Source organism: Corvus cornix, chromosome 3 (assembly GCF_000738735.6).
Source record: "Corvus cornix cornix isolate S_Up_H32 chromosome 3, ASM73873v5, whole genome shotgun sequence".
Classification (NCBI taxonomy): Eukaryota; Metazoa; Chordata; class Aves; order Passeriformes; family Corvidae; genus Corvus; species Corvus cornix.
Window position 1 is genome coordinate 94,198,665 of NC_047056.1, and position 22,167 is coordinate 94,220,831.

Below are 22,167 nucleotides of genomic sequence, written 5' to 3' on the forward strand. Positions count from 1 at the left end.
ATACATTAAAGCTCAAGTACTTTTTACCTCGTATGTGAAAATACATGGATACAGAGGTGTCTCAGTAAAACATTACTACCTTCCAGAAAGGAAGTTGAGCACCTCCTATTCTCCCACTAACATGGCACTAGCTCCTTGGTTTACTGTACAGACTTCTCAGTTTCCATTTTATACTACTTCAAGACAAGGTTTTCTGCAGCCAGAGAGCACTCTGGATGCTGTTGATCTGACAAAGTTCTCTAGTGAAGAAACTCAGAAGAGAGTACTTGCTGTTTGTAAACAAACATCATGGATATTTATATGCACCGACCAATCCGAAAACAACTGGAGAAATTAGAGCTATTTGGGTCCTGCAAATCAAATGATACAAGTTGTGGGTCTTTTTCTACACAGAGTAAGGCATCGAGCTTCAGTGACTGAACTGATTCACAGTTTCTGCACAGGGTGGAAGACAAAAGGACCCCAACTCTATCAGAGACTGTGAGATAGATTTTTAGCCTAGAAGAAGGATTATCCTTTTTAATTCATGGAATCCTGTAACAGGCTGCACAACCATTTTTCCTGTGAATCTCATAGCATTTGTCCTTCTCAGGCTTCAAATCAAGATGTAATGCAGTGATATATTTCACATTCACTTTTAAATCTTTACTTAATCTCCTTTTTGATGACAGACCAAAACCCAAGCTGAAGGGCCTGGCTGAAAAGTAACCCCCTCTCCAGAACAGAAGGCAACCCTGATGGATTGCACAAAGCTCCTCAGGGGTTGTGTTCCCCCTCCCTCCCATTTCACTGCTTGGATTCCTTTGTTTGGTAAATAGGTCAGTGCTCATAAAAACACCCCTCCAGGGCTGACTGCCTCACATAACCACAGCAGCCAACTACAAGGAAGATGGATGCTAACACGGGAGCAGCTGAATCACACAACTTCCATGGGGCATGGAGAACTGAAATAAGCCACACTGACCAAGCAGTAAGGAGAGGGACTACAAGACTAACTGACAAGAGTCAGAAAAATATCATTATTTCCCATCTCAAAGCTCCAGTGATCATGACCCAGAGTCTGACAAGCTCTATGAACATCTCACTACCCAAAACCAGTGTCTTCAGAAGAAGATAAACAGGGGATGGTTAATGCCACAACCTCCACCTCATAACCAGACTGCATTACAGTCTGGTTAACAGCTCTGGCCCATCTTTAACATTCTCTGTAGATATGCAACCCATGAATCCTTTCTTAGCTATACTGCCAAGGATGTCAGTTGTGTTTTTGAAGTGGTCTTTTCTGGAAGAAGTTGAGTGATGGTAATTGCAGTCTTAAAACAGCTTAAATACACCAACACCATTCAGAGAAGACAACAGATTCACTTTAATACCCCTCCCAGATACATAGAGAAACTGAAACGCCAAAAATGCTACGAATCTAAGATCAAGACCTCGCTCCTGTGCCTCAAAAGCAAACAAAAAAAATGCCATTCAGTGGTTAAAAAAAAAGAAATTTAAAGGAAACTGAAATCTAATGTCTGGCTTCGGATCAGAGACAACAGCTCAGCAGGAAACCTACTCGGCTGAAGATGACAACTGGACAAAGGAAGTCTCTTTCCCAACACATTTTCCCAGATCCTTTGTTGCTTGGGGGGGAAAAAAAAACATCCTGTACCTTTCTCAAACAAAGTCTCTATATGATCTAACAGTGGACATATAATTTGTTCCAAGATTACAGATATTGACTTTGGTTCCTCAGTTAGAAACTGGTAGGATTTAGAAGCCCAGGTACAGTGCCACACAAATGCAGCTGAAATTTTCACAGGGTGCACTCATTAGAGAAACATGACAACCATCATTACTGCAGCTCACACAAATAAGGCAGATCTCTGCTGGCTCTGTACTTCGCAAGGTTAGGAGTCTCTGTGCTAACATTCCACTTAAAACATTTAAACCTTGAGCAAAGCCTCACTGATTTTGAACTGAATCACTAAATATGTGTGCAATACTGCAGGGAAGTTAGTGAGATGTACTGAAATATACAGACAAGCATCCAAACCAGCTCTGGAAAAGACAGTTGTGGGTCAGAAGAATTGCCTGGGATTCTCCTTTATTCAAATTGTTTTAGCCAATTATTTAGCTAGATACAAAACAACCATCTGTGATGCTAATAGAAGAAGGAGGCCTACCATGACATACAGGAACTGCACACATAGGAAAGACTTATCCCATCTGTACAGTAAAAATGGGGTTATTTTAAATGAGATATACAGAAATCTCTACCAATAGGGGATTTCTGTGTTTCATAAACACCAACACTGGGTAGTTGAGAGGAATTAGCACTGTGCTGTGTAAAATACTGTGTACTGCTGTTGCTGTTAGCACATAAATTTCTGGACTCTTGCAACACTGAAGACGTCTGGGTTTAAGCTAAAGGGGAAAATTCAGTTTTCATATGCACGTACGGTGAAAGTGGGAACACTATCAAAGTTCCAACTATCCTTCAAAAAGAGACAAGTCTCTTCAGACATACCGGAAAGAGTACTAACCCTAGTTCAGCAGTTTTACAAAGAATTTTTGGAAAATACAGTAGTGGAAAATTACTTCTGCCAAAATACACTGACATGTGAGTTCCTCAGGATGCCATCAAATCATATCACTATACCTTCTGTTTTTGTGTAGATTGAGATGTTTCCATTTACCAAGCCAGCAAACAAGTATTGAGACATATATGTTAAGCTCATAACCGTTGATTTTTCAGGAGTGAAGAAGTGTTGAAGTCGAATTTTCTTTGAGCCTTGGCAACTTTTGTAAATAGAAATGCTATAGAAAGAAGCAAGAAAAAACAGACCTGTGAAATGCTTTATATAGTTCTTATTAGAATATGCAAAACACAAGTTTAGAATAAAATATTGAGGGGAAGAGGATTTTCTCCTTCAATTCCTTACACTCCAGAATGTCTGCATAGACAACTTGCAATTACTTAACATTGACATATGACAACACATTCATATTATCTTGTCTGCAGAAACAGTTCTTCAAAAAAAGATACATAATAAAAATTCTGCTTGAAGTCCTTATTATGAGTCTATCTAAAACTTTTGTAAGTTTAAAAAAATAAATTTGTTACCTGGAGAACTAGGGAAAAGAAAAACTCACTACCAGATGTCACCTACACTTAAAATTTTCACGATTCCTATTGATTGTTACCATGGATATGTTAAGAATATTATTAAGTCTGGAATTAAATTAAATTAAAGTTTTCTAGAAATAGCATTTTCCTTGGAGAATTTTGTTCTCCTTCATTTATACTGCTTAGAAACACCTTCAAAAAACACATGTAGTAACACACTTATGGCCTCACTAACTATAACAAGATCTGTTTGGTTACTGGCCTCTAAGTTTAGAACATGTAGTCTTGTTCTTTGATATAAATCAAGTGATGGCTCAGTAGGCCACCAGTTCAAAAAGAGCAAAGTAATTCATGCCAATAGTAAACAGCAATATTATTTATTCATGTGACAAATCCTGCATAATATGACAGGGCAAAGATTCCTCTTTGCCATTCTGAAAATTTTCCAGTACCTGAAGATTATGTTGTAATGTTACAAAAGTAGTATTTTTATTTTTCAGGTATGATGAACTAATCCACTTTCATCAAAAAGATGCACTGCTTTAATTTCAATTACCACATGGTGTAATTTTAAATAATGTGGAGTGCATTTTTTCCTTGATTTAAGTGGAAAGGATACATTGAGGTCACTGGGATAATACTTGGATACTTTTTTAAAAAGTAAACATTTTCTTGGAAGTATCTCACACAATTTTGCTATAGCATAGCCAACTTAATCAATTAATCATAGACATTACACCAAAACCAAGAATCACCTTCCTTCTTCCATGCCAAGGCAAATAGTAGGCACATTAGAAGTTTTTGCAAGAACACTTTCAGAGTCTGGAGCTTTGTTTTGCTCTTTCAGCTTCTCCTCCTCTGGTATGTAGACCATGCAGAGAATCCGTGATTCCACATTGAAGCACTCAATAACCTTGGGGCTGGAGCTTTGAAATGAGACTATTGCAATCTGGCCCATCTGATTAGTACAACTGCCAATCTGAATTGGAAAAAGGAAAATAAAAAGAAAAAAAAAACAGACCATGACTGATACCTGTCTCCAGGAAGATCAGGATGTACAAGAAGGAATGACTGGAATTTTAACTGAAGAGTACATCTCTAGTTATATGTACAAATATGAATTTTCATGCATTAAGACGTAAGAGAATAATTCAGCACAAATACAGGACATGTCAAAACATTATATATACAAACTTGCCTAGTACACTCACAGAACTAATTATTTTTTTAAAGCAGGAATAATATTATGGCCTATTCTGATATCTGACTCAAATGTATACACATTACATAATGCAATTACTGTAAGTAACTGTGCAACATGCTATTTTAATACCTGGTGTTCTAAATTGTCTGTTTCTTTTTAAACAGGTAATATAGGTGAGGCCTGTCCTTTGCACAGTAACTGGTCTACGAAGAAATGCTCTGTTGCAAAAGAAAGTCTTGTAAACTTGCTGATACAGTATCCCAAATTTCTCCCTGATCCAGAACTAAGTATCATCATGTCCACAAACTTGAACACCTTAGGAATCAGGGAGAAGTAAAAAAAATTTTAAAAAAAAATCTACCCAAGCACAGTATACATTTTTGTATAGTAACTCCTTCTGTTTATATGAAATAAAATACTAAAGAGAAAGAAAGAATATTTTATAGCAGTAGAAAGATTTAATTTGCATGTTTTTGCAATGACTGTTTACAAATGGCAAAGACAAAAGGAAATTATATGGGTGTCCTTGAAAAAGACCACTAAGAAAAGCTATTTCTAACTTTTAATTCACAAGGGTTCCCTTAAAATTTCAGGATTGTAGTAACTAGAAAAGCTCCTGAAATCAGTAGCTTCCCTTTTGTTTTTTTAAGAACAACTACTATCCACCTCATTTTTTTTGCCAGAATATCAGCGTATCTGGGGTCATAGCAATATGCAGAGTAGGTTTTTTTACTATACAGATTCAAACAGATTACTTGTGGCTAAAACATTCTTAAAGTATGAAAATAGACAGTAGGACAGTGTAAGCTCATATGTGTTTTAGCAGCAATTGTTACAAATTAGCACATAACTCCCTTCTGAATGTGCTCAGCACTTTGGAATTCATTCTGTGCTGCACAAATCACACACACTTAACTGACACCCTACAGAGACCAGCAAGATCACATGGACAATTACTAGCTAACCTTTTATCCTTAAACAAACAAAGAGAAAAAAACAACCCAACATTTATTTAATGTCTACATGTTGCCGAGAGTCACAAAAAGCAATGGAAAGAAACAGGAGACAACCACTTTCACATTTTAAAGATTACACTTACCCAAAGAAAACCATGTTCTGCAGCACAGGAATCTGACTCTGTTTCTCCGGCAAGGTATGGCTCAGGATTATAAGCAGCACATTCAATCTTCAAAGAGTGGAAAGAGAGCTGTTAGTACATTAAAAAAGTATGCCTGTTTCTGTCTATTTTAGTTTGTAATTAACTAAAGCACTTAAGGATATCAAAGAATCTCATAAGGCAAGGAGTCAGTTTAGTTCATCCAGCTTCCCATGGCAGCATCAGCTGCCCGGGTATTGTTCCTGACACATTTCTTATATACCCCTACAGACGTTCAAGGCCAAAGACTACAAATTCTCTTTTGCTGATCTGCTCAAATGCTTCATGACTTCTACTAAGTTTCTGTAAGTCCCCAACCTGATGCCATCCTTGATGTAATCATTAGCCTCTTACCTCTCACCTCAGACACCAGGTACTTCTCTTTCTATGCGGTGTCCTTTTACATGTAAGGCTGATATATGTCATGACCCTGCCTGAGACTCCTCTTCATTAGGCTAAATTAACATTATCACTTAATTACATATAATTTTTTTAAACAATTGATTTTTCAAACTTTTGTTTTTGAACTTATTATTGTCACTTTTTCGACTGACATCCCTCCAGCAGATGTATCAACCTCATATGTATATTTGAGAGTGCAGTTTTCTCACCTGAACACACTATTCTAGCAGAGCTGGTAGCAGCACTACACTTACCTCTTCAGAAGCCTGTGTCTACAGATCTCATTCATTACTGCTCTTTGTAACAATATCACATCCCTAAGCAATCCTTACTTTGCTGGTCTATTAAAAATTACTTTAACAGACTACTAAATCACCTCTTCAATCTGTATTTATGAAACTCCTAATTTCTCCCTGAGCATACCATGTGTCTGTCCTGATTATCATCCTTTTTATTTTTCTTCCTGCCCCCCCCCCGCCAAATTATTTCTCCAGGTGCCTTAGTCATTTTGAATGCTAATACCATCATCTTGCAGACCTTGACTCCCTCCCAATCTCATGTCATCGTGTTACTGTCAGTAAATCAATAACAATACTCATGATTCTATCATGCAGCCCATTTAAAATAAAACCTGAAAGCAGTAACAGACTCAAGATCTATATTTAAGTCCAGGCCAACTTTGAAGATCATTCAAGCATCAAGGATTGGAAAAAAACATTTTTATGACCAGTCATGGATTTCTAATTTCCCTAATATCCACGGCAGTTTCCTAAAGCTTATGTAAACACTTCAAAATATTGAAAAGCAATCATAACCGTGTAGAGAATAAAAAGGTTTCTAATGAGGTGTGATACTACATTTTTACACAAGATTCTCTATAATTCAAACTAATGTTCTCGTCTTGGACATCAATGTCCTTGTGATTATATTGTAGTACTAGAGACAACTCTGTTAGTATTAACTTAGACAGCTTCCCCCATAGCCTGGCAACATCAGTGAACAATTCCTCCCAACAGTGAACAATTAAGGAAGAAAAACCCCACACCAAAAAGAAACAAGTAGGCAAAAGTTAGAGTTCTAAATTCCAAGTTTACTTAATTTTCCAAAGTGCAAAGACTTTTACAAATCTCCTTGAAGCCAACAGGCATTATGAAGTGATTTGCCTTAGTAGAAAACACATTATTTATTCAGCTAAGCAATTCACTATATACAGACAAAAAATTGAAATCAATAGATGAGAAAAAGAGGAAAAAAAAAAGGAGCTATCCATGACAGTCTTAGCATGTCTCATTTAACACATGATTACACAGTACAAACCACAATTACTTGTGGCAATTTACAGTAGCTGTGACAATGAAATATATCACTAGTGAAAAATAAGACAGTCTGCATGCTGGATATTTCCCAGGCTCCTTGCTACACCTCTGCCTCACTTTGCATCTTAGTCAAAAATGATGATTTTTGCCATAGTTAAACCCTGGTATTTTAGCTCTCAATCTTGACAGAAGCCCGGGATGTAAACTTGCTCTGATGGCTCCCTACACTACTGGGCACCCAGGGCAGCACCCAGAGAGCCAACAAACAGGATTAGCCAAGCAAAGGTTCTCTTCCCACCCTGAGCTGTGGCCTGAGACCCAAACTGCAGCTGAGGCTGCAGAAAACCACCAGTAATACTTAAGTAATATTTTCTAGTAATATCAAGGACTTGGGAGAACCAGGCATGACACCTGGCCTCACACTCACATTACTTTAGGAGCTGCAAAACTGGCAAAGTTAGCCCAGGGCTCAGGCAAATACTGTCACACACTGTGCTTTCCTGAGGTGACCAAGGCAAAGATATCACCCAACTATATGGGTGACAGACTTCCCTTTCCTTTCAAAACAAGAAGACTCTATTCTAACTTGATTAGAAGAGTTGAGCCTGGGCCTTCACGGATCCTGGCATGCATTTTCAGGACTTACAAATGTCTAGGCTCTAACGAAACACATACATCATTTAAGTTTGTGAAAAAAAATTAAATTAGCTGGTTGTTTCACCAGTGGTGACTTTAGAAAGTAGTCAGTACAGAAAAAGCTGTTTAATAAGACAAGCATGACTATGGTTGTATGGGAAATCAAGAGAGTTTCAGTAGACTTTGGCTGCTCTGAAAACCAGTATCACAGGAATAGATTGTCTTGGCACCATTACACATTTTTACTGCGTTTTGAATCACCAGTTATTTTTCCCCAACATCCAGGCCTGTATACGCACACGTGGAGGGAAGCTCAGCAGCCTGTGTAGGCTGTTCTAGCAATGAAGGCCTGCAGACTCACCTCTTAAAGCAGCACCCATCCAATGACGTTAACTTAACATTGGGATTCTATCCATACATACACAATTTTATTTCCATTACTGTTTTTGCACAAGACTTACTGACTGACGGTCAATAAGAAATCCTGTTGATACACAGAAAAAATAGCATCCAGCACTCTTCCCTTCCATCTGTTTGGTTTGGTGTTGCACTTATTTTCATTATTAAAGTCAGTGGTCAACAGGACTTCAAACTGACACATTACTTTAGGAAATGAACCATTAAGAAAATATCTATGTCATTGTTTGGAATATGACATTTTACATAAGATCCCATAAAACGTAATTTTTAAAAAAAATTTTAAAATATTGTTCTCTGTGGACTAATAAAGATCAGAAATTTGAGGAGGATTTAACATAGCTACACCAGGGAAAGACAGCTTTCATGGAGACCAGATTCCTGCCCTTTGTAAGCTTTAGGTCATTTCTAAGCCCCAAACAGACACTTGGAAATCTCACTTCTGTTTATACTGAGTGATTCACATACATATGAAAGTGAATGTCATACTATGTAAAAATAAACACTATGCTTAGTGCCTCAAAGACTGTAGCATTTTGCATTCCCATGACTCTTCTGGACCTTTAATTACTAATGATCGAAAACCAAGATAGCAACTCAAGAGAACTAACAGATGTGAACTAATAGATGTATTTACAATGCGGTATTCTTTAGAAATTATATCACACAAAAACCCTAATTGTAATCTCATATCAAAATTCTGTTCACCTTAAATTCTTGTTGCTTGGCCATCATCACTGGCATGTGTCTAACAAGCAGAGGATGTTTCTCCTTTTTGATTTGATTCCCATCATCTTCTATGCAGAACCAACCTAACAGATTATCCTCCACTGTAATGGAAAGAACAATAAACACTCCACAATCCTTTCACACCTCTCTCCACAGGAGCAGAAAAGAATTCTGTTAGGACTAGTCAATACAGATCAGACTGTTCTTATGCCATAGGTGCATAAATGACAACATAAAACTGTGAGCAAAAATTCAACTGAGTAGATTATATACATACAGATGATGCAAAAAAAGAACACCTTACATTAACAAAATGTTAAGGATAGTCTCTTAACGATCTTGTAAATTGAATATTGAAAGAGGAAAAGACACATCAAACCTTTCCTCAGGCTCTAGGAAATCTGTTTGTTGAACAGCATTTCTCTGCCTGTTTAAGTAACATCACTACCAACTGCTAGTTATCACAGTTATAAGGATCCTCCTCCTGGAATGATGGAAACCATCCATTCTCTCTTCTCTTTTGTTACTTTGCTTGTCTTCAGTGACGCATCACAAAAGGACTCTATTTTGACCACGTGCTGGTGAAACTTGCTTTCAGGCAAGTTAAAATTTCTCAACTTAGGTATTGAAAAGTCTAAGTGTCTTTGGAAACCTATACCTCTGTGCAAGCACAGGCGACTAATAACATGACATGACAGCATATTTTTTATTGCTCTAACTTAGATCAGGTTTGTGTTGATTTAGATGCAACAATTAGTAATGAATACCAGACTTCATTAAAATACTGAAGAAAATATATTCCTTCATAATAAACACCATGTTTTATCTACAATGTTATTACAGCAATACACAATCATTACTATTTACTGTATTGCAATTTTAAACATCTGCAGACAAATTTTCACCAAAAAAGAAAAATCATTCTCCAAAAAATAAAAATAAAAAAATTACACTGTACACTGAGAGCTATTTTAACTCATTAGGAAATTTGAGTAAATAGGAATTACCAAGGGCCAGTTTGGCCATTTGTAAATTGTTGATCCAAGACTGTTTGATGGCAGGGGTAAATGTATTGAACACAGCTGTAAAGAAAGTTGGCCGCCCAGACCTGCAAAACAAGGGGGAAAAAAAAAAAAGCCACTATAAATGCATTGTGTATGAATACAGCCATGGCTATAAATGTTGAGCGAGATGAAATTCCATTATTTTCTAATGCTTAGACAAAGACTAAGCTCTGATTTCAGTGTGCAGGCTATGATACAGCATATGTCCATCTTCCTACACTTCACATAACATGAAATGTTATGAGAGGAACACCCTCACTGGTGAAGGAATACGCCAGTGACTGTTCCCTATCAGCTGTCACTACCACAGTTCCTCTCTTGCTTCTTGCACCCAGAACGCTGGGCTGAGGAACAGGAGAAAAGCTACAGTGCTGCTCTGGAACATTAAAGCTCCCAGCATTGTGGCATAAGAGCAAAACTCAGGGGCTTACCACGGAGACAGAAGTGAGGGAAGAGCTACAGATTCCCAAGTCCTCCCTTGTACATCTATACCTAATATATAAACTAATTTAGAAAGTTTTGTAATCAAAATTTCTACTGACTTATCCTGTTTTCCCGGGAGTTGCAGCTGAATTCTACAGCGATCTGCTGCTCTGATTTCATCTTCTTTTTTCAAAATCAGTTTTTGTAAACCTGAGGTCCAGTCATGGGCTACAGATTGGTTCAAGTTCTGAAAAATTAAAAAAAAATAAGATTCCACAGCAGCCTACCAGCCTGTTGCAAACAGGATAATTAGGTGACCTGCATATAACAAACAATGACACATGGGCTTCCATTAGACCACATTTTAATCATGGACAATTTAGCTATATTTGTAAACACATTTCAGAAAAATCTGTAAAACATTTGCTAATGTATTTTATCTGAAGATTTAATCTCACATTGCTCAGTTTGATGATACACAAATGACGTTCCCAAGCATCTGTCAAATTAAAAAATGTAAATTTGTGTCAGGTGTACGCACAAATCTTTTACTTTATTCCACCATCCACAAATTCTGCTTCTAAAGAAGATCTTGTGAAAACATCTACAAATCATACTGAAAATATGCTTTTGTTCAAATCTTTGAGTCAAAATGTTTACAAAGCCATCATGAAAGATGTGTGGTCTAAATCTGTTTAAGATGCTGAAACAATAACTCACTGCAAGGTGAGTGCTCTGTTGCAGAGAGTAAAAGCACACCTGGATGATACAAAGCATCAAGACTAACAAGCTGGCAGAAGTACACAAACTTTCCACCATCAGGATTCTATGACAACTTAAGTGTTTTTCAAAAATAAAGAAGCTGACCTCATTTCTCAACTAAATTCTTGTAATTCTGTTACACACATCTACTTGGAAACAATGACTGAATTTTAAGTTTTCAAAGCATAGTTGGCTCTGACTGCCAGTGCAGGAAGAAAGGTTTTGTGTATATGGTAATGGGGGAATGTCTGACAGTGTATATATGCTATACATATTCCCAATTATGCAGATGAAATTCACCTTCTACTTCTCATAAAGCTTTGTCCAAAAGAACTGTTTCCATAAACTTCTTTCAGAGTACATATTTTCATAAAATGTTATGTTTTATTTAATGCCTTGTCTCTGGAGCCAAGATATGTCAAGAGAAACTCAGCTTTCATAAATTCATACATGTACACACATATTTACTACCTGTGGTGGCAAGTAAGAGTTAAAAATTACATGTAACCATATATAAAATGTATAAAAAACCAAGCAAAAAAGTAATTGTTTGAAGTCTCAAGACTTCATTTGGGGTTAAATACTATATTTGTTAGCCAGAATATAAGCTAAATCAAAGGGACGTGAACAAAGCTAAAGCAAAACACTTTCAAAATTCTTCTGAAAATCCTTTTATATTTTTGTGATTTATACTCAGTTTTAAGTACAGTTTTTCCCCAAAAGCCAGCTTGGATGAGCTTGGATGGGGATCAAGAGCTTCCTCCAAACAACCATCCTCCTACTACCATGTCTAACTGCAAGAATCCGATTTCTTAACATCAAAATGTAATTCTGTTTCCATATAAGCTTATCAGCTACTGAACAAATGCAGACACTTGTAGTACCCACCTACACTTAAAAACAATAAAGAAGAACAAGATTAGAAGGACAGCTGTAATCCATTTATAATATTTAACAGTAAATGCATTACTAGAGGTAAAAATTATTCCCCTTTTTGCAGAGAGAACTATAGAATGTCTTGCACAGACCCTAGAGAGAGGCAACTATGCTACTTTACTTGAAAAATAAATCCAGCTTTGTTTATTACCTGGTAGTTTCCTTTAAGGCTGCTTATTAATTGACTAATTTGACCAAGTACATTCAAGTCATGTAAAAGGTTCTGCAGATCATGGTACAGTTGCCCTGGTCCCATATAGAGCTTGTCTAAAATGAACAAAACCATAAGGTTATACATAATAAAAAGATGCAATTCTCAGTTCAACAAGGAAAGTATCACAAAGATAATATAAACATATATTACATCTGAAAATCAGCATGGTTCATTTCTACGTATATCCTCACTATTTCACTTTGTTGCTCCAGCTACTTCTAATGTCCCTGCAGACAGATAATTGTGACAGGCACCCCAGGAAATAGGAGTAGCATATACCACATACAACCTTCACACATACAGGCAGTACCACTGGCATTTCCTTTTAGATCATCTTATCATTGCCTTTTTAGCTACAAAAAAAGATTCAAGCTTGTTCAGCTTGTATGATGGAGAACACTATCTGCAGTTTTAATAACCCACACTAGAACTGTAACAAATATCAAAGCTTCACTGGCCCCAAAATCTCTTGCTGCCATGGAAGTTTTGTGTAGCACCAAACACAGACTTGCTGTAACACATTAATTTAAACATCTTTCCTGGAGGTTGTTTTTGGTTACATGACAAGCAAAAAAATTTATTTGTAGAATTTGCTATGATGGTTTAAAATTCAAAATTTTCTTTATTGATCATGAGACAGTTCTGGATCATATAACCATATCCTAATTACAACACAAGCCTGCAATTTCACTGAACCACCTGAAATTCTACTGTAATCATGCTTAAATCAAAAAATGATCTGCTCTAAAATCAGCAGAAAAGCTGAACAGCAGCAGAAATATTTTATGCTAATCATCAATAAGTACAAAGGTTTATAAGGGAACAGTAACTCAGAAAAACACACTAATTACCAGGATAAGGTGTCCATTTAAATGCACAAAGCTTGCAAAACCCTGCTAATATACTCTGACTACCATGATGCTAGGAGTGGAATGGCTATGTAATTCCTTTGGAAGCAACACTCACTCTCCCATAAAAAACCCACCCTGACTCATACAGAGTCAGCATGTTTCTCTTTGGCTGAATGACAGGAACAGGACTGGATTATCTTTCCAGGAAACTCCTGCAGATTCTTTAGCTCATGCAGTGTAGTATCCAAACTATGGATCCTTCATCCTTACCATTTTGGAAGCTTTGGAAACCAGTCCGTGGGCAGCAAATGCCCCTGGATCAGAAGAATTTCAATGGTGTGTTGGCAAGAGCAAGATCTAAATACAGTGCTGGCTACTGGCTCTGCAGACAGATCAGGAGCACGGACATGAGTTGTGCCACCTGCTCTGGCTGCAGGGCAGAGGGCGCTGGGCACAGCCCAGCTGCCACACACACCGCGGCCACCCCCAGTCCCTCCAGTCTGCTGCAGGGCCCGGGTATGAAACAAAACTCATCAAACCAAACACAAAGCTGTCCAAATAGCCTAAGTCAGAATAAAAGTGAAAAATAAACTCGTATGAAACAATGTTACTTAAATCATTAGTATATTTTCAGTTAGGTATCAAAATAAATATTTTCTAAAGACACTTTCCACTTTGGAGGCATCATACAGATAGAGGCCAATGCTTTTCTTTAATGCAATTCACTATATTAAGCTGGAAGTCTGCCTTAAACCCTGAAAAGTATAAAATTTCAAGGCTCAAAGAAAATATTAATGGCTACTTTATTTCTGAATTCTCCACTTCACTGCAGGAAAATGCAACATAAACCTGAAATATTACACATTCCCATGAAATTTCAAAGTATTATCTAGCCTTTAAATCTTCTGGTGTATTGGATCAATGAAATTATTTCTGTGTGTTGCACTTGAGCACCAAACTGCACTTTACTACTGTTTACCCATCCAGATAATAAATGCAACTATCATCCTCTTCTGTGCCTGCTCTGAATGTTAATTAGAAGAACAATCTAGCCTTTTACCCTTAAAACCAACTTAGTTAGAAAAGATAATTACATTTATTGTACACCATGAAAAGAAATGACTGCAAAGTAGATCAAAGAGAAAGAATTTTGTAATTATGGTCAGTTGAGCATATCTGCAGTTTTATTTCAAAAAAAAAGAAAAAAATTAACACTTTTCTTGAACTGCAGACTCCATACTTTCTTCAACCCAAATACTTGAAAAATCTATATCTGAAAAGATGTAAGCACTTCACTCCTTGTATCTGTCCTCTGCCAGCTTACACCTTTTGTCTTGCTAACATCCACAGTAATTGTAATTTGTTAAGTACCTGAATCCCTTGTTCCTAGATGCATCAAATTGTTGATTTTGATGGGGCTACTTGCAAAGAAAGGAGCAGGTAGGTCAGTGTTAACATGAAATCTAGCTAAAAGTCATGATAATGTGTCTGGCACTGTAAAGAACACAAATTATATCATTCTTGCTCCAAATTTCTCTAGCAAAAAGATAGCTTCTGCAAAAAAAAAAATTTAGACTGAACAGAAATAATTGTTTGATTAGTTGAGTTTTTAGCAGAAGTCCAGTCACCTGTCATTTATAAACTCCATTACTAAACAAACAAACAGCTGCCCTGAAAAAATTACTACAAACATTTTTGTGGGTTTGAACCAAGAGAAAATTTACAACAATCAGGCTGTGAAAAGCTGAAAGTCTGTGAGGCTTCCCTTGTACAGGATGGATATTTTCACCCAAGCAGTTTATATTATTCCTAAATTATAAAAGCCAGGGTCACTCTTTGTAGCTTGATAAAGACAGTTACCAGACATTTTGTTTATTACTGTTTGAAGAAGAGACATTAATGCAACATAAAACAATCAGCATCCAGGCAACTCCAAGATGCTGCAGGACTTTATGCCATAGTCTTCAACTGAGGCCATAAAGCAAGCTTTAACTGCTTACACAGATGGACTTGCCCTGTGCAGTATATATATATCCACCATGCCTGATAATCCTCTTCTTGAAGCTTCAAATAATCTTACAAATATCTTTGTTCCAGCCTTGGTAATAAGGCATAAATCTTGAATTTCATTCAGTAATTGTCACCTGAGTCTCTTTTGTCTGCATCATGCATATTTTATAAGCTATTAATAAGTCAAGATAGAAAGGATGCAATATGAACGTCAAGCAAATAAACTAACCTGGCATCTGAAAGGCTGTCACACAGAAAAACCAAACAAAAGTAATTTTAGGCTCATTCATTAAAAGACCACATTCTTAGTACAGGAAAGGAAGCACAAAATCAAAACAGTAAATAATTAATGAGAGCCTGCTTCCATCCTCTGATGTTCTAGAAAAGAGAAACAGCCAATTTAAGAAGAAATTTTAATAGTCAAGAACTAGATCAATAGGCATGACTAATATCAGTCTTTCATGGAGGTCCTTAGTGGGCACAAACTGACACAGAAAAATAAGGCTTCAGAGATCAATAATGATGTAGATTCATCAGGAGTGAGTTCTCCAAAAACTGATCACTTGGATTGTGTCTGGATAATGAGTTACAAGTTATAGCAACTTCATCTCTGAACTGGGTCCTGTAAGGGTTACTCACAATGTCATTTAAAGTAGAATTGGCTTCTCAGTGGTTAACCAAACATTGACTACCAGTTGATCCTGAGAATCATCTGATGGAAGGTTTTTCTTGAGTGGAGGAGGTGGGGGAGAACACTACTCTGTTCATCAGATGTTTCCCATCTCACAGCCACAGACTGCCTGCTTCAGCCCACACATGTTCCCTGACCATTCAATTGCTGGCTATTTTGGGGTGAGTGTTCACTCTTTCTTTTATCCATAGAGAGTGCACTGAAAAACTCTTGGCTTCACTCCAAAGCAGATACATGGTCGGCTTCCTTTGTACTGTGAAATGTTTCACAAATGATAAAGCCATTCCCTTCTCATTTCTAAGACACTCTTGCTAATTATCAAGCTCGAAACCAACTTATTTTTCCTATGGGGAAAAAAAACCTTCATTGTTTTACAGAAGGCTCTCCCCAGCTCTACACATCCTACGTGCTACAGTGTGCCTGGGCAGGAGAGAAGGCAGCATGCTGTAACCAATAACCACATATGTGGCTTCAAAGGCAACTTTTTTGCATTCCACCTACAGATCAAGGGTGAAATCTTGGCCACATGTAAGCTAGCAAAAATTTTTTTTCATCAACTCCTTTGTTGCTAAGATTTTACCAGAGGAATTCATGCCTCCCTGCAACAGGCAGGTTTACTGCCAACAACCAGTAATTCATGCAAAATACCCAATTCCTTGCTCAGCATTAAAATGAAATACACTCAAAGTTAAAAAAGAAAGCAAAACCACAACTTGGGAAGAAAGGAGGTTAAAGTTTAAATTTATTTTGCTGCTAAGTAAAATTGTGGACAAGATTCTGCTTTCTGTGACAATTTCTTCTTAGGCCAAGATACATTTGAGTATAATACTAAACATTAATTTTGCCTGCTTGTTTCCCAGTGTTACTCTCAGCACCAAATTCATCAGTTTTGCCTGGTTTGAAGCAATTTTTATAATTGAAACAGAAGCAATTTTAACCGATTTATACCCAGGCATTTTCAAAGCCTGCAGGAAACTCCCTGGGTGTGGTTAAAGTCCGTTTAACTTGGTTCAGGCAAAAGTAGAATTTGGAAGGTTGTGAATAAATATACACATGCAAGATAGGTGTCTGTGTGCTTGTGCCAGTGCTTCTGCCAGAGGGGGAGGATTCCCACCTCTGGCAGAAGGCTGAATTGCTGGGGAGCACAGCCAGCAGCCACAGCTCTCTCTGCCTGCACAGCAGCAGCTGCATTAATAGATGCTGGCACAGCAGCTGCACCTTTGGGATTGTTGTCCATCTGGGTCCCCTAAATTTTCAATTTTCATGGGCACTTCAAGCATATTGGTTATTATAACCCTGAACTGATCACACCCTATTCTTCCTTTCTATGAATTACAAAGGGACACATTTCTTATCCATGGTGATTTGTTACCTGTAGACATTTTCTACTAGCTCTTCCTGTGTGTTCTGATTCCCATTTGTGAATTACTATTTTATCACAGATTTATGCTACTAAACAAGACAGAGTAGATGCAATCACCCTTAATTTAAAAATCTATTGCTGGGCAAGCAAACATAATGGCTCAGCTGGTCCCTTCCCATACTAAACTCCTGTTTATTATCAATTAGAAGGATTTTCTTCAAGTAATACTACATAAATCCAAATGTCACACAAATGAAATAAAAGCCTCAATTAATATACTCCTAATATTGCAACTATTTTTGCAAACATTTCTGTTTTGTCCATCATGTTGAAACGAAATACTGTTAATAGGCAGATTGCTGGGTGCCTCTTTTACTGCAAAGTAACTTATATTGACAACATCTGCCTTGAGTATGATCATAGAAATGACCTTTTCTCCACATAGATCAAAACCATAATACATCAATATAAATTGCTTTCAGAAAAGCTATATTGAAATGAAGTGAAAACTGATGCATCATGAAAATTCAAGGTCCTTATGAAGATTACTTTGCTTCTGAGAGAAACAGAGCCCTGAAGTCAGACTAGTTTACACAAAATGGAAGAACATGAATGCTCACATGCAAAAACCACAACTGAGAAAAGCTCTTTTCCTGACTACAATTCCAGTGTTATGGGGGGGTAACACGAAATTAATGATATGCTCCAAGAACATGCCAGATTTGAAGACCACTCTGAAAGGTTGGTATACCCAAAATTTGCCTTGCCATTTGCAATCTGGTCTTTGAGGCTGAGTACATTTGTATTGCTTCCTCCCACTGAGCCATCTGTGTGCATCCAGGCAGCACACTGAAATGTCACGTGTTATGAAAGGAAGAGATTTGGAAAAGTTTCAATCCTCATCTAGAGCATAAAGATCACCTGGGATGGGGGAAGAAGTTACATATGTGGGAGGTAACTTTAAAAGCTGCTGCGTCTGAGGAAGGCATAACAAACTGGTACTTGTATAGGATTACACACTTGGAACAAATAATAATAATAAAAAAAAATAAAAAAAATAAAAAAAATAAAAAAAATAAAAATAATAAAAATCCAGGTCCTTACACAAAATTTCAACTACATTTAAACCTGAGTAGCTTGTACAATGTTCTGGAAAGCAAAGCATCATGATACTAGATGAATTCTTGATCAGTTCATAATAACTGGGCAGATATCATGAGATTGTTAACCTACTTACATTAAACTATGATGATGCAGCAGTAATATATTTAAAACCATTTAGGTATAGACAGAACTGTTCAATTCTTTACATTTGGCTTAGATTGTCCTAGAAAACTTTCAGTGATTTTCTTCTGTCAAGTAATAATAGGCAGACAGCATCCCAGTGCTTTATTTATAATGCCCACCTTTAGAAAGGACGAGAATGGAGACTGTGAGAGACAATGCTGCACCTGAAGTAAAATAGTTTCCTGTTCACTGCAGACCTTGATAATTAATATAAAGAAGGAAAACCAGAAACCATTCATAAGGCCCAAGATTCAATTACTGCAGTTGAGGAATCCTGCTCCTATAGATACACTGGTACATAAAACACACCAATGCTTCACAGCTGCTTGGTGGAAAAGAACTTATCAAATAGTGAACAAACATTCTCTTTTGACAGGTCTAGTGGAAATACTTTTCTCAGTATAAACAGAAAAAGAAATCTTTATGTGCCATTATTATACTCAAGCTATCTATTTCAGCAACTAATAAAAAGAGTTGGCAAAAAGATTATGAATACTGGAAATACTAGAAACACTGTAATTAATTTAGCAGTTGATACTGATGTTACGTATTTAAGTACCATTTCCTTTCCTTTTGCAAACTCCCTTGTCCCAGAACACCTAGCTTTTGCTAGAAGGCTGGTGATGAGGGTCCCCTTCTGTACCAAAACCTCTTCTTGCACAGAAATTGACACATTCAAGCATCAGTTATACACAAGAGGCACATCCATACCTCTGATATACATCCTTCCTGGAAATTTTGTATGATTGTTTAAGCCAGTAACAAAGCAGATGAGGTTTTGTTTTTAGACACTGAACTACCAACTTCCTGCACATTGTGTTATGTAAGCAAAGTCCCTGACAGCCCCCACAGCACCACCCTCCTCATATTTCTATCTTTTCACGTGCTCACTCATGCTGCTCCTGTTTCCATAGACGCATCAGAGCAATATGTGGGCAGATTTGGTTTTCTTGTTTCTCCTTTTCAAGAGCATTTGAACAGCCAACTGGAATTTGACTAAAATAGTAATACAAAAAAAGTCATCCTATGAATCCAAAATCCCGGCTTATGACCTAATCAAGTCCACGGGTCAATTTAAAGTTCCTCACAGAAAAGCAGACTTTCTGCCCTCCCCCGGTTTGCTCTTTCACACTAAATCCAACTCATGATCTCCACAGTTACATGCACCAAAAATATCTGAGCCACCATGTCAGGGTCTCCTCCCCCTGCCATGGAGCCCTGGGAGAGGGGCCCTGAGGAGACAGAGATGGGGTTTCCCTGCCCCTGCTCAGCCTCGTTCCCACTGGTTGTTTTGTGTTTCCCTGCACGGGCAGGGACCCTCGGGTCCCGGGATTGCCTCAGTTCCTCGGCAGAGCCCCGGCCATGGGGCTGGAGAAATAAACATCTCTGAAACATCTACCAAGGATCTGTCCATATATATTTCTTTCTATGGGCCTCCTGGTTTAATACATCGTGTTACAGTATCCGTACTGCAACACCACCATAACTCAACTGTAGATCTCCTGAGATTACACCACACTCTCAGGCCCAAACTACACAAGTTTTTGAGTGGCATCAGTCTTCAGGTCTAGAAATTTAAGCAAATGGGAAGTCAGGAATGATGTCAGAGAACAAGAGTTTAGTTGGCAGCCATCAATGAAAAGCTGAGCAGCTGCTCGCACGTGTCTTTGCAGTATAACCCTAACTTAGGCTTAGTAACCTAGCACAGAAAGAAGCAGCACAAGCACACGCATCATATTATGTGATAAGCAATAAACCCCTTGAGATTACTAAAATGCAAACTGTTCAATTCAGACATGGCGTAAGCAAGGCTGATTACCAATACAGTCAGGACCCACCATTGCCAATTACCATGAAGAGCATTATCATAAACATGAAATGACAATGTTCAGTCTAATCATACTTTAATCATGTAAGCACCTAAACATAATTTATGTTCTTAATTATTGAAACTGATAATCTGAGTCTCTGAAACTAATGTAATAAATTAACTATTCTCACTGCCAGCAAGACAGGGGAGTTCTTCAGGTCCTAATCACAGAAGAACCAAATACCATATGACACCCAGTACACAGAGTAGAGCTGGAAAACAAACCTCACAAGTCTCAACTCTAACAAAGTATTTTTAACATGCTTTACCTCCCTGCCAGTTGCCAATACCTTTCTCTCAACTGGCAATTACATGAATGCTGAGACCTGTCTTGCTCATTGTACCAGATCTGAACACCAAAGAAGCAGGTTGCACGAAAACTACCATCTAACCACAAAACTGCTTATTCATACATCTTGAGGAATAAGAAGATAAAATCAACAGCTTGCATCTGCAAGTAGTGAGTAAGGTATTGAATTCATAGTGCTATACCATTTGTGAATAAAATTATGCAAAATTATGCAAAACCATAAAGGAAATGTAAAGCCTCTGAGACAGTGAGAAGTAGTTCATACACTGAGAGTATGGCTTCAAGATTATATTAAGCTCCAGCTAATCCTGACTGCACAGGCATTTCAGATATAAAAGGCCATAAATATTTTTCCTGCTGACAGAAGCAGCTGTACTGTGTCAGAGATTAAAGCAGTAGGGAACATGAGGGAGAAACACCAGAGCCCTGATACACTCAGCGTGGACCCCACAGCCTGGCTCCCCAGTGTCACACTAGCTGAGACAATGGTCAGGAGTCTTCCTGGACTATGTACTGACTGCAGTTCCTGCCTCTGTTCCCATGAGCAAGAAAAAATGCCGTTAACAAAGACTTTAGAGTCAAAGAAAAGAAGTGCCATGGCCATTTCTCTCACAAGGCCCAAAGGGAAAGGCTGAGGACAGCATGGACCTGGAAGCCCCTGCCCTCCTAAGGAAGGAGAGGGGTCATACAGGACATCTGGGATGCATCTGCACAGGTACAAAGGGCAAAAGAGGAACTGGGTGCAGAAACACTGATACAAACAGCCAATGAAAGTACATGTGTGAAGGCATTTAAACAATGAAAGTACTGCAGGGATTCCAAGATAGGTCTGCAGCAGTTGTAAACTGGCCGAGCTGCCAAAGGTTTACACTGGAGCTCCCACCAGACTATAACAATTCATGTGGAAATGGCACTGTGAGGAGCTCACCTCCCTCTTTCATACACACCAGCTTGGTTTCTATTGATTTTATGACTCTGTGCCATGACGTGGATGAGACCCCTGGCAACACAGAAGGTTTATAGGAAGTGGATAACAAACCCTATAACGACTATAAAAAATACAAATGGCAAAGAGAATAATCTCATCCTGCATGGGTGAGACAAACATGTAACACCTAAATTTATCCTTGCCTAATCCACTAGATAGAAACTTATATCCGCTTAACAAAGTGAACTATTTAATGCCACCCCATTTGCTCAGATGAACAGGCTTTTTGGCATTAGATTTATTTACAATCTTTGGTCTTTTTTTCACATATATCAGTGACAGTTTACATTTATGAACATATTGCATCTCCTTTAGTGCACAGTATTGTCTTCAATACCTTTAAAATAAAGACTTACATTATTAATCTTTATATATTCCACAGAGATGAAAGCTAGTTCAATTAGCAAGTCATTCCACATCATT

The 22,167-nt window shown here is 37.7% G+C and overlaps 1 protein-coding gene across 5 annotated transcripts in view; it reads right to left on the minus strand.

Moving 5' to 3' along the window:
• ARHGEF10 (Rho guanine nucleotide exchange factor 10) overlaps window positions 1-22,167 on the minus strand; it is a 112,135-nt gene that overhangs the window by 24,759 nt on the left and 65,209 nt on the right. For all 5 annotated transcript variants that reach the window (XM_039568077.1, XM_039568079.1, XM_039568078.1 and 2 more), the window contains 7 exons: window positions 12,312-12,427; window positions 10,582-10,709; window positions 9,983-10,083; window positions 8,955-9,076; window positions 5,419-5,505; window positions 3,871-4,094; window positions 2,648-2,805 (listed from right to left, as the gene is read on the minus strand). In XM_039568077.1, coding sequence (XP_039424011.1) covers window positions 2,648-2,805; window positions 3,871-4,094; window positions 5,419-5,505; window positions 8,955-9,076; window positions 9,983-10,083; window positions 10,582-10,709; window positions 12,312-12,427 — 936 coding nt within the window. The remainder of the gene's footprint in view (window positions 1-2,647; window positions 2,806-3,870; window positions 4,095-5,418; window positions 5,506-8,954; window positions 9,077-9,982; window positions 10,084-10,581; window positions 10,710-12,311; window positions 12,428-22,167) is intronic.